The sequence below is a fragment of the Musa acuminata genome, chromosome BXJ1-4 (assembly GCF_036884655.1).
Source record: "Musa acuminata AAA Group cultivar baxijiao chromosome BXJ1-4, Cavendish_Baxijiao_AAA, whole genome shotgun sequence".
Taxonomy (NCBI): domain Eukaryota; kingdom Viridiplantae; phylum Streptophyta; class Magnoliopsida; order Zingiberales; family Musaceae; genus Musa; species Musa acuminata.
In genome coordinates this window covers 33593694-33606607 of record NC_088330.1, presented here as the reverse complement: position 1 = coordinate 33606607, position 12914 = coordinate 33593694, and the positions used below count along the sequence as shown (strand labels likewise).

The 12914-nt window shown below is 42.2% G+C and overlaps 1 protein-coding gene and 1 long non-coding RNA gene across 2 annotated transcripts; both read right to left on the bottom strand.

Annotated features, from left to right (window-relative positions):
- Positions 1 to 2165: 2165 nt before the first annotated feature.
- On the bottom strand, positions 2166 to 4223 carry LOC135672534 (B3 domain-containing protein Os03g0120900-like). The gene has a single exon (XM_065181026.1). It carries the CDS (start codon positions 3930 to 3932, stop codon positions 2874 to 2876), a length of 1059 nt encoding a protein of 352 aa, XP_065037098.1. The 5' UTR covers positions 3933 to 4223; the 3' UTR covers positions 2166 to 2873.
- A 5235-nt stretch (positions 4224 to 9458) lies between these two features.
- LOC135655435 (uncharacterized) lies at positions 9459 to 12712 on the bottom strand. Its single transcript, XR_010503619.1, has 4 exons — positions 12384 to 12712; positions 12190 to 12298; positions 11437 to 12107; positions 9459 to 9808 (listed from the first exon to the last, which is right to left on the bottom strand). It is a non-coding gene; the product is annotated as an uncharacterized LOC135655435 (long non-coding RNA).
- Between the last annotated feature and the right edge of the window lie 202 nt (positions 12713 to 12914).

The window sequence follows — 12914 nt, the reverse complement described above, 5'->3', positions numbered from 1 at the left end:
TTAGTTCCAAAATTCAAGAAATACATCTTACAAAAATTGGAAATGCCATCATTTAGAGGTATTTTTGAGAAGGATAGAAAAGTTCCTTGATATTTGGCAAATTTACATTCTAGAAAATGTAATGGAAAGGATTTTGACTCCAATTACCCATCCATCAACTGAAAGACCTTCCAAAGAAGGATGAGATTAATGATCATGTTTTTACACATGACAGAAGGAAGTCCATTTTTCCCTGGTCACAATAGAGTCTAATGATATTTGATTAAAGACATATGGATACTGCAATTTTCATAGAGAAAAAACACAGCCTAGTCAACAAGATTGTATATATAACTTTATCACTACAAATAGAGTAAATATTTCAAGACTTATACCCCTTAATATAACAAATATATTTCTCAGGTGTTTCATTTTCTACTCATAAATAGGCTGCTGCAAGTGTAAACTATCTAAAATCTGGGTTTTTGACATCATCCTACATCAGCATTTATGAGAATTAACAAGTAATATCAGCATTCTTAGCTTTATCTGACATTTTTATGTGGTTTGGTTGGAGGAATCAAGTTGAAGGAAGCAAAGGTGAGAATCTTGACTCTCTTTACATAAAACCACACACAGATTTTGACTTCTGAAATGTTGGATTAATGCTGACAAACCTGTGTGTGGCACTTCTAGATGATGTTCTACTCTTGACAAACTAAGATATTGGAGATACAAAGTTCTCACTCATGCAGGATAAATGTGATGAACTCAACTCAATGCAAATTCTGATCCCCATTCACCATACACGAGAAACATTCTTGCAGAATGTGTCAGGTTGAGCATATATCCACTGCAACGCTTAGGTTCTTTATAGGTGATTAGGTTTTAGAGGAGCACAATTGGGTTTTCATATTTAGAACAATGTCCAACAATATTTAAGGACTGAATCATTCACTAAGGTTTCTTTCGGAATTAATGTCTACAATCATATACACAAGAAAACATGTTGTAAAGTTTAACCCATAGTTAGAATCCAATCAGAAAGTTAACCCCTTTGTAGGAAGAGAGATTTCGCGATATATGTTCCGATGAGAAAAACTTATGATCAGAAAAATATATTTTCTCCAAAAACAAAATATTCAATGAGAATGATAAATCCAAAAAAGCACATGCAAAATGTAGCTATTAGAGTTCAAAAATCAAAGACTGGCATACACTTGGACAGTCAATTACTGTGAGCAAATGGTTAAATTATGTTCCTGTAAACAATGGTGATTTAAGCATATTGTAATCTATAGTTCACTCATTTAGTAGATTCCAGGGAAGTGCTCCTTGAAAGGAATATGAGAAAAAGATGTACATCTGTTATGCAATTGAGAAACATAAATCAGATATCAGGTATTGCAACTGGCACTGCATTGCATCTTCTTATATTTCTTTAGATTGATTTCAATCACTTGCTATGCTTGAACATTAACCATCGAATTGTACCAATAATGATGCTATGGTAGCTGCATTTATCTCCTTGGAAGAAGAGGAAACTTACATCAATATTTCAATTCATAGTTATTATTTCCATCACCTTAGTCAACTCTTCACCTTAGTTATCCTTGGAAGAAGCAAAATATTAACTCATTAATTACATATATTCACCTTTTTAAATATTTCTTTTTAGAAAAAAAATAATTAAATAATTCATTAGTGTGAATCACTTCAAGTACATTTCCCATTAATATTTCTGATTGGACTTAGCACAAACTGACATACTGACAGTGTAAATATACTAACTTGCCAATTGAACATGCATCTGAGAGCCAAGTGATATAAGAAGTTAAAAGAAGGAACAAGAAGAAGACAAGCCAATGGTAGAAGAATATTGAGTTCTGGTGCAGTAATAATATTTCTGATGTTGTATATGTTGCAGGAGAGAGAGAAACTTTCTTTTTACCTTCATATAAACTCTCGGAACTAATCGTGTGTCACAACATCAAATTAAGCCACCAATAGAGAGAGAGAGAGAGAGAGAGAGAGAGAGAGAGAGAAACTTTAAAGATATAATACTGCAAAAGCATTCCAATGTTCAAATGTCACGTGATGTAGTCACATAAACGAAATACAAATAATCTTCCAATTGATTTCCTAATAACTTATCTTTATGTGAAGCACATACATGAACAAACTAATTCAATCAAAAGATTTATTAATCCATCCTCAGATGTGGCTCAGTACAGAGAAATTGAACTGAAATGGTACAGGTAATGAAAGAAGGGCATTAAGAACTATTTAGTGAAGGAGTTGACTTACATACCTTGTCACTGTCTTCAACATATATAAGACTATCATAACACACCATTGACTGCAGAAGGTACATTGAGCTCATGCATCTGGCCTTCTTTTCCTTCTTTCTCCAAGTAGAAGAAGCAGAAAAGATTTGAAAGAGATACGTATTCTCCGGTCACAAGATGCCCATAGTGCTTGGATGATGATGATGATGATGATGATAGCACACAGAAACTGGCATGGCATAGCCGGCAAAGTTGAAACCGGAGTGAATAGGAGTAAGGAACTGGGCGAAGAAGCTTGTTGGCTGCTTTGAGAAGATGAACCCAAATTAACCTGACATAAACAAAAGGATCCTTTGAAAGGACATAGTTAGGAACTGCAATGGGTGATGTATAGGTCTTCCGCAATACTTCCCATGCTTCTACAAGCCGAGAAATTTATCTTAGATGACCTCAGCTAATATACGTACAATTTTACCTCTGATCGATCCCTCTATTCCTCCATTCCTTCATATAAATATAGAGTAAATTGAGTCTCCATCTCAATTGCTAGGGAGGATGGTGGGTAACCTCCTCTCTCTCTCTCTCTCTCTCTCTCTCTGTTCTTCCTCACAAGTCGAGATCCAACGATAAGCGATGATCGGTGATCGTTGATGACGGAGCTACCGAGGACTCGGTTCTGCCATGCGGAAGCGGGAGGAACTGAAGCGTAGAACTCGACTGCAGCTGAGGTGCACTCGCGGACGATAGCCCACTAGGGAGCTGGGCATTTCCTTTGGATTCGGGGCAATCGAGGTTCACACCGAACAGCCTCACACGCTTTGCTGAAGCCTGAGCCTGACTGCGGACGAGTGGCAGTGAGTTGAGAACCATCGGCTGGCCGCTGCGGCTGCCAGGTTGCACCCCGAACTGCGGTGGCCCTGCCGATGTAGATCCGACGAAAAGAAACTGACCGCCGCTACTGGTGCCTGAGCTCATGGGGCTGTAGCCGAAACCTGGACGGTGGTGGTCGTAAATGGCCGCCGGCGGGATGAAGAAACGGCTGACACCCCACGGTCCTAACGGCCGTGCCATGGATACCCCCGTGAGCGGAGCTCGTGGCGCCCGGGGTAGATCGTGGTTCTCCTGCCGCCGCTTCCAGTCGATGTAGAGATGGTCGCGTCCGGACTCGCCGACGCCACGGCCGAAGGAGACGACATCCCCGGCGTCGAGCCTCTTCTCCTTGACAAAACGGCTCCAGCCCTTGGTCATGACGTAGCTCTGGCTGCTGTTCCAGTAGGAGTAGCGGAAGCGCCACGACTTCCCCGTCCGGTCGTCGAAGCTCAGCAGCATCCCTTTCTCGTTGGCGGTTGGGTCAAGCGGGAAGTGCCTCTCGGCGTGCTGCTTGGGGATCACCAGCCGGTTCAGCTTACCGACGTCGCTTGGCGTGACTACCTTGTCGAACATGTGCTCTTTCTCCGTGAAGAAATTGCTCTCGTTGCCGCTATCACCGGCGGCGCCGTTGCCTGCCGTATCGGATGGACCAACATGCCATCCGACGGTAGCGGATATCGATGGCGAAGAAGAGGAAGAAGATAAAGGAATAAAGGAAGGATGTTGGGAGGCCTCTTCATGCTTTTCTTCCTCGGTCATGTAAAACCCATCGCTTCTTCTAGCTGTGAACTCCATCTGATATGTCTGAAGCCACAAAATCTCTCCTTAGGAACAGAATGAAACAGCAAATATTAGCTATACTAACTAGAATTCATCTGCCATGCCGATCATATCTTTTCTCTTGTGATATCTGTGGTCTATGGGAGGAGGAATCAAAGGGAGGTGGTTTGGCACTTTCAGCTTTGACTAAAGAGAACGGCAGTAGGGATTAGGCAGGTTTGGAGAGGTTGATGCATGAGATATTGTGTGTGTGTTGGCTTGGCTATGTGGGCTGTTTGTTTCTACCTCCCTACCGACTGCCTTAGAAGGTTCCCATAAGAAGGGTGAGATAGGGCATTTTGGCATCCAGTGAACCAAATGGGAAGTTGGAGAGAAGCACAGGGACAATGGAGATATCAGACAGGAGGAGAGAAGGGAAAGGTAAGATAGTAATAATAGCTTTATAAGGGTAAGGCGGGAGAGAGAGAGAGAGAGAGGAAGGGTAGGGGGAGGGGCCCATGAATTTTCTGGTAGAGTTCATGTGAGCATGTCCTTGTCATCTCAGGGTTTGCATTCAGATACATGGCTAGTGATATTCCCCGAAACATAGCAAGTTGCTCTGCATATCCAGCAGCCCCATAGCTTGATTTGCCATTGTGTTTCGAAACCATCCACTCTTGTACATCATGCATGCAGTGAATACATTCGATATAACATCAATCTTTTGTGTTATTATCTCTTCTTCAGGTTAAGTTAGTATGTGAACAGTAGTACAATACGGGCCAACGGTGGTGAAGGGAGAAAAGGCTCGGAGTGGGTGGAGATGGGGAGTGCTTTGACTTCTGGGGGGTGTACTATTGGGGTTTACAGGAGTCTATCAGTGGAGGAGAAAAGATAAGAAGAATAAGACATGGGAGTATCTCTCTTCCTCCCGACGCCCTGACTTCCTCCTTCGGTGAAGAGAAAAACATGCTCTTGATATATAGAGTTGTGATGTAATGATCTAACCATGTGTTTTGTATGTCATCCAACAAAGATCAGAATTGGTAGTCCAGTTCAACAAAAGAAGATGATTCGCCATGCGAGTGTGAAGGTCACAAGCTGCTATGTCAATACAAACCCTCGTTTTGCTGAAGTAGAGCAAAGACAAGCTTTCTGGTTCCCAATCAGCATGGGTTTGACACAAGAAGTAAAACGAGTCAGCTTTTGTCGCTCTCTCTCTCTCTTTCTATGTCAGCGAAGAACGAGTGTGCAACACACTTAATGTTCCTATGGCTGCTAAGTAGGTCAGCTAAAGAGAGCTGGCGAGATCTTGAAGGCGGCCTCTGCAACAGTAACATTGTTAAAAGGGATGTCGAGGTTGCTCTAACATGCAACACACGCAGGTGATGACTAAGTTGAACGTACAATTAAAGCACCAAGAAAGGGTTCCATTTACAGGTGATCGCAGGGAGTTATTCCATCATGGAGGCAAGTCTACAAAACTTGTTCTAGGCCGACTGGACTGAAGAACAGTGTAGTAGCAGGAAAGCAGAACTCTGATGACTGCATTCCCTGGTAGAATTTGGGAAGATGAAGGCTGCTTGAAGGAGACTTGAAGACTTGGGTTATGACAAGTGCATCTGGGAAGATGCAGATAAGAACACATGATCACTATTGTGTGCACCATATAACTATGACACTAAACATTGAACAGTGAGAACTCAAAAGGACAAATGATGCAACCTCAAAGAGAATGGTAAGTTCAGGAATAGATCTCAAAATATTATTGCCTATATCATTCTTGATCACTATTTTGAGAATAACTCTTTAGACAAATAAAATTAGCACAAATTAAATTAAAAGAACAAAAGGAGACTAACATCTACTTTTTTTTTCTTTTGCCTCTAACATGACAAGCTACAGTGTCTATAAGATACACAAATCTCATTAATTGTTTACAATTTCCCTTAAATAAATTTAAAATTAAGGAGAAAATACTAAAAAAAAAACCCTCTTAAAGGAGGAAGGATGAACACATTCTCACGAAAAGCTCAAGGTTAGTATTCTATCAAACAACAAAAACTCTCTTCAATTCTCAAAGGACTTTAGCTCATAGTTGTGATAATGAGAATATGAACATACCTTCAAGAATAAACATAAAAATAATCTAAATAGGACCTGAAACCTCTCCTTTATATGGTGTCTGTTCCCGTAGGGGAGCCCCATCCTTTGATGTTGTGGGCGTACATCAACCTTGGAGGTGCTTGTGAAGAGATCCATGCATTAACTTTGGAGTCTTCTTGTGCCGGAAAGAAGCTGTGTTTGGAGATTGTTAGATGAGAAAAGCCTAGACATGGAAACACACTCCACCTTCCGCTCAGCCATGGAGAATGTTGGGTCAAAGATTCCACACTGTAGGATTCCAAAGCATAGTGGGAGATCCACATAACATGATATAGAATGCATGCCAGAGGTATAATTCAACTTCATATTCATCACTAGTGATTTGCATGCCTTCGCAGTAGAGCACATATCATGATGATAGTTTCCATTAACAATTCAGCTCAAAACCCACATGGTAGACTCATGAATCAGTCTGCATAAATCACAGGAACTCATATAGATAAAAGCTCTCTTCAAGATTGAACTTGACAAACATGTAGTGTAAGTGATGAATGCTACAAAAGAACATTCGCATAATCGAGGAAGGTGATTTCCAAGAGGTAACTCGATAAAAGCTTAATCTTATGTGAACAGAAGATAGTGGCTAATGCTTCTTTTGCAACTGAGAACTCACTGTCACACATTATTATTGTGCACCATTTTTATTATAAAAGAACATAATTCTTTTTTCCTTAATAAGTTTGTAATACACAATTTGACACCTCTAAATTAACGGGAAACTATTGTTACAAACAATTTTGATCGGATAGCTCAGTTTTGTTGATATACTATATTACAAAGGAAAAACTCTTTTAAGTTTACAAGCGCAAGTATTATTACAAATAAGAGAGCAATTAAAATACATACGTGATATATAAAAGAGGAATATTGGTGATATAGATGAACGTACGTAGGACGGTGTCCCAGGGATTCCAGTTGCTGATCAATGCAGAAAACATAGGACGACGGTGTGGCAGAGATCCCGAGGAAAAGAAAGATTGGTTGAAAGATCCAACGCTGAGCATCATCATATTTACTTATATATGTGCATATACTCGGATAGAGTGCCGAGGAAGGCATGCATGTGAGGATGCAAAGTAGAGGGCAACTGATTCTTAATGAAGAGAGCAGACTTGTGTCCCAACCCAAATAGAAATCTCACGTAGCATTACAGCCCCCAAAATGGCCCCTCCCTATCATTAAATAACACCCAACTTTCTTCCCCAAACCTCTCACCATCCACCTTTCCTGAGCTACTGTACCGCTCCCCGTGCCCAGAGCTCATATATAGCACTGTAGGAATATGTTCTGAATCTTAAAGCAGCAAATTGGAAGGCACCGCTGTTCATAGAGACAGTGACCGCTCCGGAAGGAGACTGCAGCGGCCGACATGAGCCGTCCGATTAGAGGTCACCGTGATTTGTGCCTCTGGCGATGGAGGCTCCTGTGACTCACAAGGAACCCTAACTTAATGGAGGGGGACCGTTCCCGGAAGGTGACAGCCAAAATGGAGCTAGTAAACGATGGCACAGTGCACATCTCTTGTCAGCTAGGGGGAGCACTGATGAGTGTAACCCAGTTGGGGTGAGAGGGAGTGAGAGCTGTGGACCATCAATCATAGCTAGAGAGGTGTGAGATACATGTGACTACTGTCTCCTTATAACCCTAACAGTAGAAAGGGTAATGAGGGCAGGCATCCACCATGTGGGTTGTGGTGCAATGCCACTTGGAAGCACCCCATCCTCTCCTATGTGGAACAGACAAGACTGCCAAGCTCATTAACACTGCTCTAGTAGATGCACATATTATGATCATGTAAGGTGGTGTGGCCGCTGCTAGCTCAGCCTATAAAGAAGTGAGACGAGAAGAAGGGAGAGGGAGGGGCTTTTAAGGTCAGTGGGGGCATGGCCCTGAAGATGAAAGGCTGGCTCATGGGGACCTCTCTCCAGCCATGACCATCGCACTCTCCCGCTCATTACACTCATTCATCAACCTAATAGCTGCATCATCAAGAGGTATTAGGCACAGTAAGCAGAACAAGATGGGCGTAGCAAGGACCACAACTATCTGAGCGTTCCTTCAGTCTCCTCCTGCGCTCTGACATGGCCTCCAGCCCTCTTTATTTCCCTGCTTCCCTCTCCATTGACCAAAAGGCCTAAAACCCTAATGAGCTCACCGGATTTAGGTGGCAAGGAAGCAATCAAAGTCAACCTTTACGATCGCTACCCGCTACTATCACTTCCTCCCTCCTCTTCTTCCTTCGCCTGGTTAGTTATGGTTACGGCAACCTATACGTGAAGTGTCTGCCCTTCCTGGCTTGCCGCAATGTGCACATCTCCACCATTTACCCTTCACATGTCTATCGATGGGTGCATGAATGGGTACAGCCAGAAGCACAGGACAACAAAAGCGGCTAACTAGATTCATGCCCACCGGGATAAAAGATAATATAAACTATAATTCCGGGCAGCTTCCGACGCCTACTTCCCCCCCTGCAGCCCTGATTGAAACCGTTGAGCTTCCCCCTGTTCGGTCGCTTTCTCCCTGCCTTCATAAGACAGGATATGTGAGAGAGAGAGAGAGGAGAGAGAGAGAGAGCATTAAAATACTTTTTACTGCTTGGTGAGAGTCTATACCTTCTGCAAGTAACATGCTTCTTGTCTATTCTCATACATGCTGTTAGGTTCTGGAAGCGAAGCACAAGGAGCTGCTGCTGTTACTGCTGCACTGCCGCTTCTGCTGCCGCTGCTACGTGCCTAAAAGCAAAGAAGAATACTGAGGTGACACCGTGCCGGTGGCGACGCGCTCCGTTCATTTAATGACCACTTAAACGGCTTGCGGCCGCTGGGCTTGGGCTTCTCAGGAACTCCACTTTTAGAGCGATCAGCAGAAAAGCGGTCGCATTAATTATGTAGTCGAACTCGAATGTCACATATGGTAGTCATATATTACACACACACACACAATGGAATTGGAAAGCTCAAAGTTCTCTATATTACAGTTATTATTAGATATGTTTGAACACTTCTGCTGCGCACTCAGAATATGTCACAGTTGTCTAACGCAGGACAGCATCGTTCCGAGTTCTTTTTCCTTTCTTCTTATATTTGTTTCCGAAAGAGAGAGAAGGAAGTATGCTATTGCTGCTACATCTTATCAAGAAACTCGTTCCAAATAGTAATTTCATTGATCGGTTTAATACTAGGTTAGAAATATTGCATCACCTGCTGGCAGAGGAATGCCTCGTACAGAGAACATCGTAAGCGAAAATTTTGTCGTTCGAGCAAAAGAGGTGTAGGTTGCAGTGGTAACAATTCATGTCCTATTGTGATTAGCACGATCGAGCTTTATCGTAACATACAACTGATACCTGCGGCAAGAGGACAATGTTAAAAGGTTAGAACGATTACTTGCCCTGATTCTAATCTGACTTTATAATCATATTATTGCTAAATCATAGTTCCAATATCATACCGCGAAAATAAGATACATGGGCATTTCTTCACACTGATGGAACTACACAGATCCAGCTTTTTTAGTACAAGATTAAGAATTTGTGTCTTTTAGTAGCTGAGACTGATGGATCGATGCAAAGAGTGAATGAAACTAGTCAACACTCTACAGGCAGCAGTCAAAAATGCGAAACCATTCAGAAAATAATTGTCGAGAGCTAGCAGTTCCGCATGATGCTGAATACCCAACAATGCTGGTTCTTGCACAAGTTGTAGACCAGCCATCTAACTTGACATCCACACGAAATGTATAATCTACAAAACAGTAATTTCGTTCGATGATAGTTTTATCGGAACCAGAACTGCTAATTCAACTTGTATATGTACATGTTAGATAGCAAAACAACATAAATCAAGCACTCAGATGGACTACAAGTATTATGAGATATATGAACATAGTTATGTTAGGAAACTATAATTTTCTCGGATGGAATCATTTGATAATCTTTTAGTCATCTCACATCTACTACCAGCAGTAATAAGGAGACAAACCAGTAACATAGCCTTTTCTGTTCATGAAAGAATGTAAGACTTACAGTCGAGTTTCCATCAGCAGTCCATCCCACCTATTGAGGTATATGTCGCATTCTAAAACCACAAAATCTCCAATGCATCATTTATAAATGAACACAGAGAATGTTCGAACACAATTCATCTACAGTCCGTTCTACCTTTAGCATGCTCATGATTGATTCATCAATGACCTAAGCTCATTCGAACAGAATTCTGTTTCCCTATAAATGATATCACCTATTCCTGAACCCCAACTCCCAAATCACAGTCTTGTATTCCCAATTTCCCTGTTACTGTCAAGAGAAGAGATGCATGACAGGAGAGCAGACAACAGGAAACACAAGAAGAAGATGGAAGATAGAATAGAGGAAAACAGGCTTCAAGTGAAAACAATAAATTTCTTCCATGAAGTTTCATCCTACATCAGTTTGGGCCGAGAACTCTATACAAACAAAATAACATACCCAATTGCCAATCCTTCCAAAGTGAAAAAAAGAAAATTTTCATTGTTCATGAATGTTACTGTGACATGAATTCTTCAAACAGTATTTAATATACACCTCAATTAATCTATAACCGATTCAGCTAAAAGTACTAGCAAATATGGACTCTAAAAGAAACAAAACATTTAATTAATCCTCATCTAATCAAGAAATTTGAAAAAATGTCCTACCAAATCTACAAGTACCAGCAGGAATGCCAATGGATCCAAAACCAATGAATCAATTCTGTAAGTATCAACCCAGACCTAACAAAACAAATCCCAGAAATTAGGATCATTTGACACCCCATAACTGATGGAGATAAATTCAAATGAGTACACTTCGACCTCTCAAAAATAAGACCAAAATTAAGAATGAAGGTCCCAAATTATCTTACCAAATGGACTTAGACCTAACAAGACCTCAACCAAGATCCAACATCATCCCTCCTGCATCGTGCAACTTATATTCTTATCACAAATAGCTTATTCTTCAACTAGTAATCCATGTTTATTATATATTTTTTATTACATACATGCATTCTAATCCCATTTTCATGTACAATTTATCGTTCTGTTACCTGTATATACATATTTTTATTGGTTCTCCTGGTGGTCAAAATTCCCAACTAGAAGTTTCAAGTACCGAAGCCACAATTAGACGAGTAAATGTCACGTTTGTTCTTGTTGTACGACTGATAATTTAGTAGAACAAATGGAGGATGCAGAATGCCAAAACAGTTTGATGAGCACGATGCAATTCAACCAAATTCCAGAAACCCCCAAACCCTAATACACTATAACAGGCAACTACATAACAGACGAGGACCGTGCGATTCGTGTGAAGAAGCTGGTTCCTGCGAGAGAGGTGTGGGCAAGAAAGACTCACATCTGCAGCCGCGACAAGGGTTTTCCAACAACCTCATCCAAGAAGGCGGTCGGCGAAACGTCAGATCCCCGGGAGGCGGCGGTGGAGGAAGCCGGCCGATCGTCCGTCGAGCGAAACATCGTTCGCTTCCTCCGCTAACTCACCAAAACTAAATCTTTCGTATGCCTATCAAAACGTCCCTAATCACATCTTCGGTCTTTCTCATTTGCGACGCGCCAATTTGCATAATAGTCCAAATCTTTCTTTATTTTCATATCGGTCCACAAAGTTGACCCTTTTTTTCAAGAACCCGAATCCGAATCCGAACCCGAACGATGGAGTCCTCCCAAGTGCTTCTCCCTAGAGAAGTAGCCAATGCATATGCTTCAGATCTATGAAGCTTATTCATATGTTCATTATTCTGTACATTGTTTGTCCGGTATGAGTCTACAGAGGGAACAGCTTCTTCCATGACAGTCTCAATCTGTGGCCTTTTGCAGCAGCGAGACGTGAAGCCTTTGCCACCGCCATCTCATCCTCGACCTTGCCCTCGGCTGCCTCCGGCTCTGCCTGTTCCCAGAATCGAGCCTCCCTTCTCTTCTTCCGGATTGTGGCGAGCACGTCGTCTTTGTTGCATATCCCCCACACCGTCACCTTCTGCATCTTATAATCGACATGCACCGAGTGGATCCCTGCTTGCATGATTACAACAAGTCCAACACCTTGTGATGTTCTTACTCTTGGGGGCAAAGAGAAGTAATGCCGGTCTCATACCTCTCCGATGAGACAGTGCCTTCTTGACCTTCTTCTCGCACCCATACGAGTAGAGAGGCACCTTCATCTCCACGTACTGGGCTTCTACGTTCTTTCCTGCCGGCACAATCTGCAAGTTAGCCATTGATCTTGTCACCTCTTGGGTCTACATGAGAGGTATATATATAAGCACAAAGCTGAAGCGGATTACATACCCTACGAAGAAGAAGACAAGGGTACGCAGGCTTGCGTGGCTTGTGTGCGGCTCCATCTTCCTTTTTCCCTCTCTGCTTTGCTCTTTAAACTCGCTTTTGCTGCTCCATTGCTGAAGGTGAAGGTTTAGTTGTGGTGGTTTGGACGTGATGGTTAGCGAGATTCCTGTGGTTTGTGTCAGCTTTAGAGGCTGCAGGGACTTCTTAATCCAAAGACTACGCAAGTATGCCATCATTTGGATGACTGGTTTAGGGCTTTGATGTGCTTTGCTGACAGGAAAAGGGTCGTAGCTGCCATGTGAGGATGGTGTGGAAAGTGGTTCTTGCCTTGGAAAGTCGGGAAGAAGGGTGTGGTGGCGGAGTAGACTTCGCAAGTGCTCAGCCATGTGGGCTGCTCTCAGTTGGTCAGCAGTATTTGTCAACGACGGCGACTGGGGGCTCCAAAACCTACCGCCGAGGAAGATGATCAGAATAACGTGATGGTAGAATGTAGCGATATCAAAGATAAAAGAATTGTATGCAATATAGAGTTTC

Coding starts and splice junctions, on each gene's coding strand:
- LOC135672534 (XM_065181026.1), bottom strand. CDS start 3,932: ATGGAGTTCACAGCTAGAAGAAGCGATGGGTTTTACATGACCGAGGAA.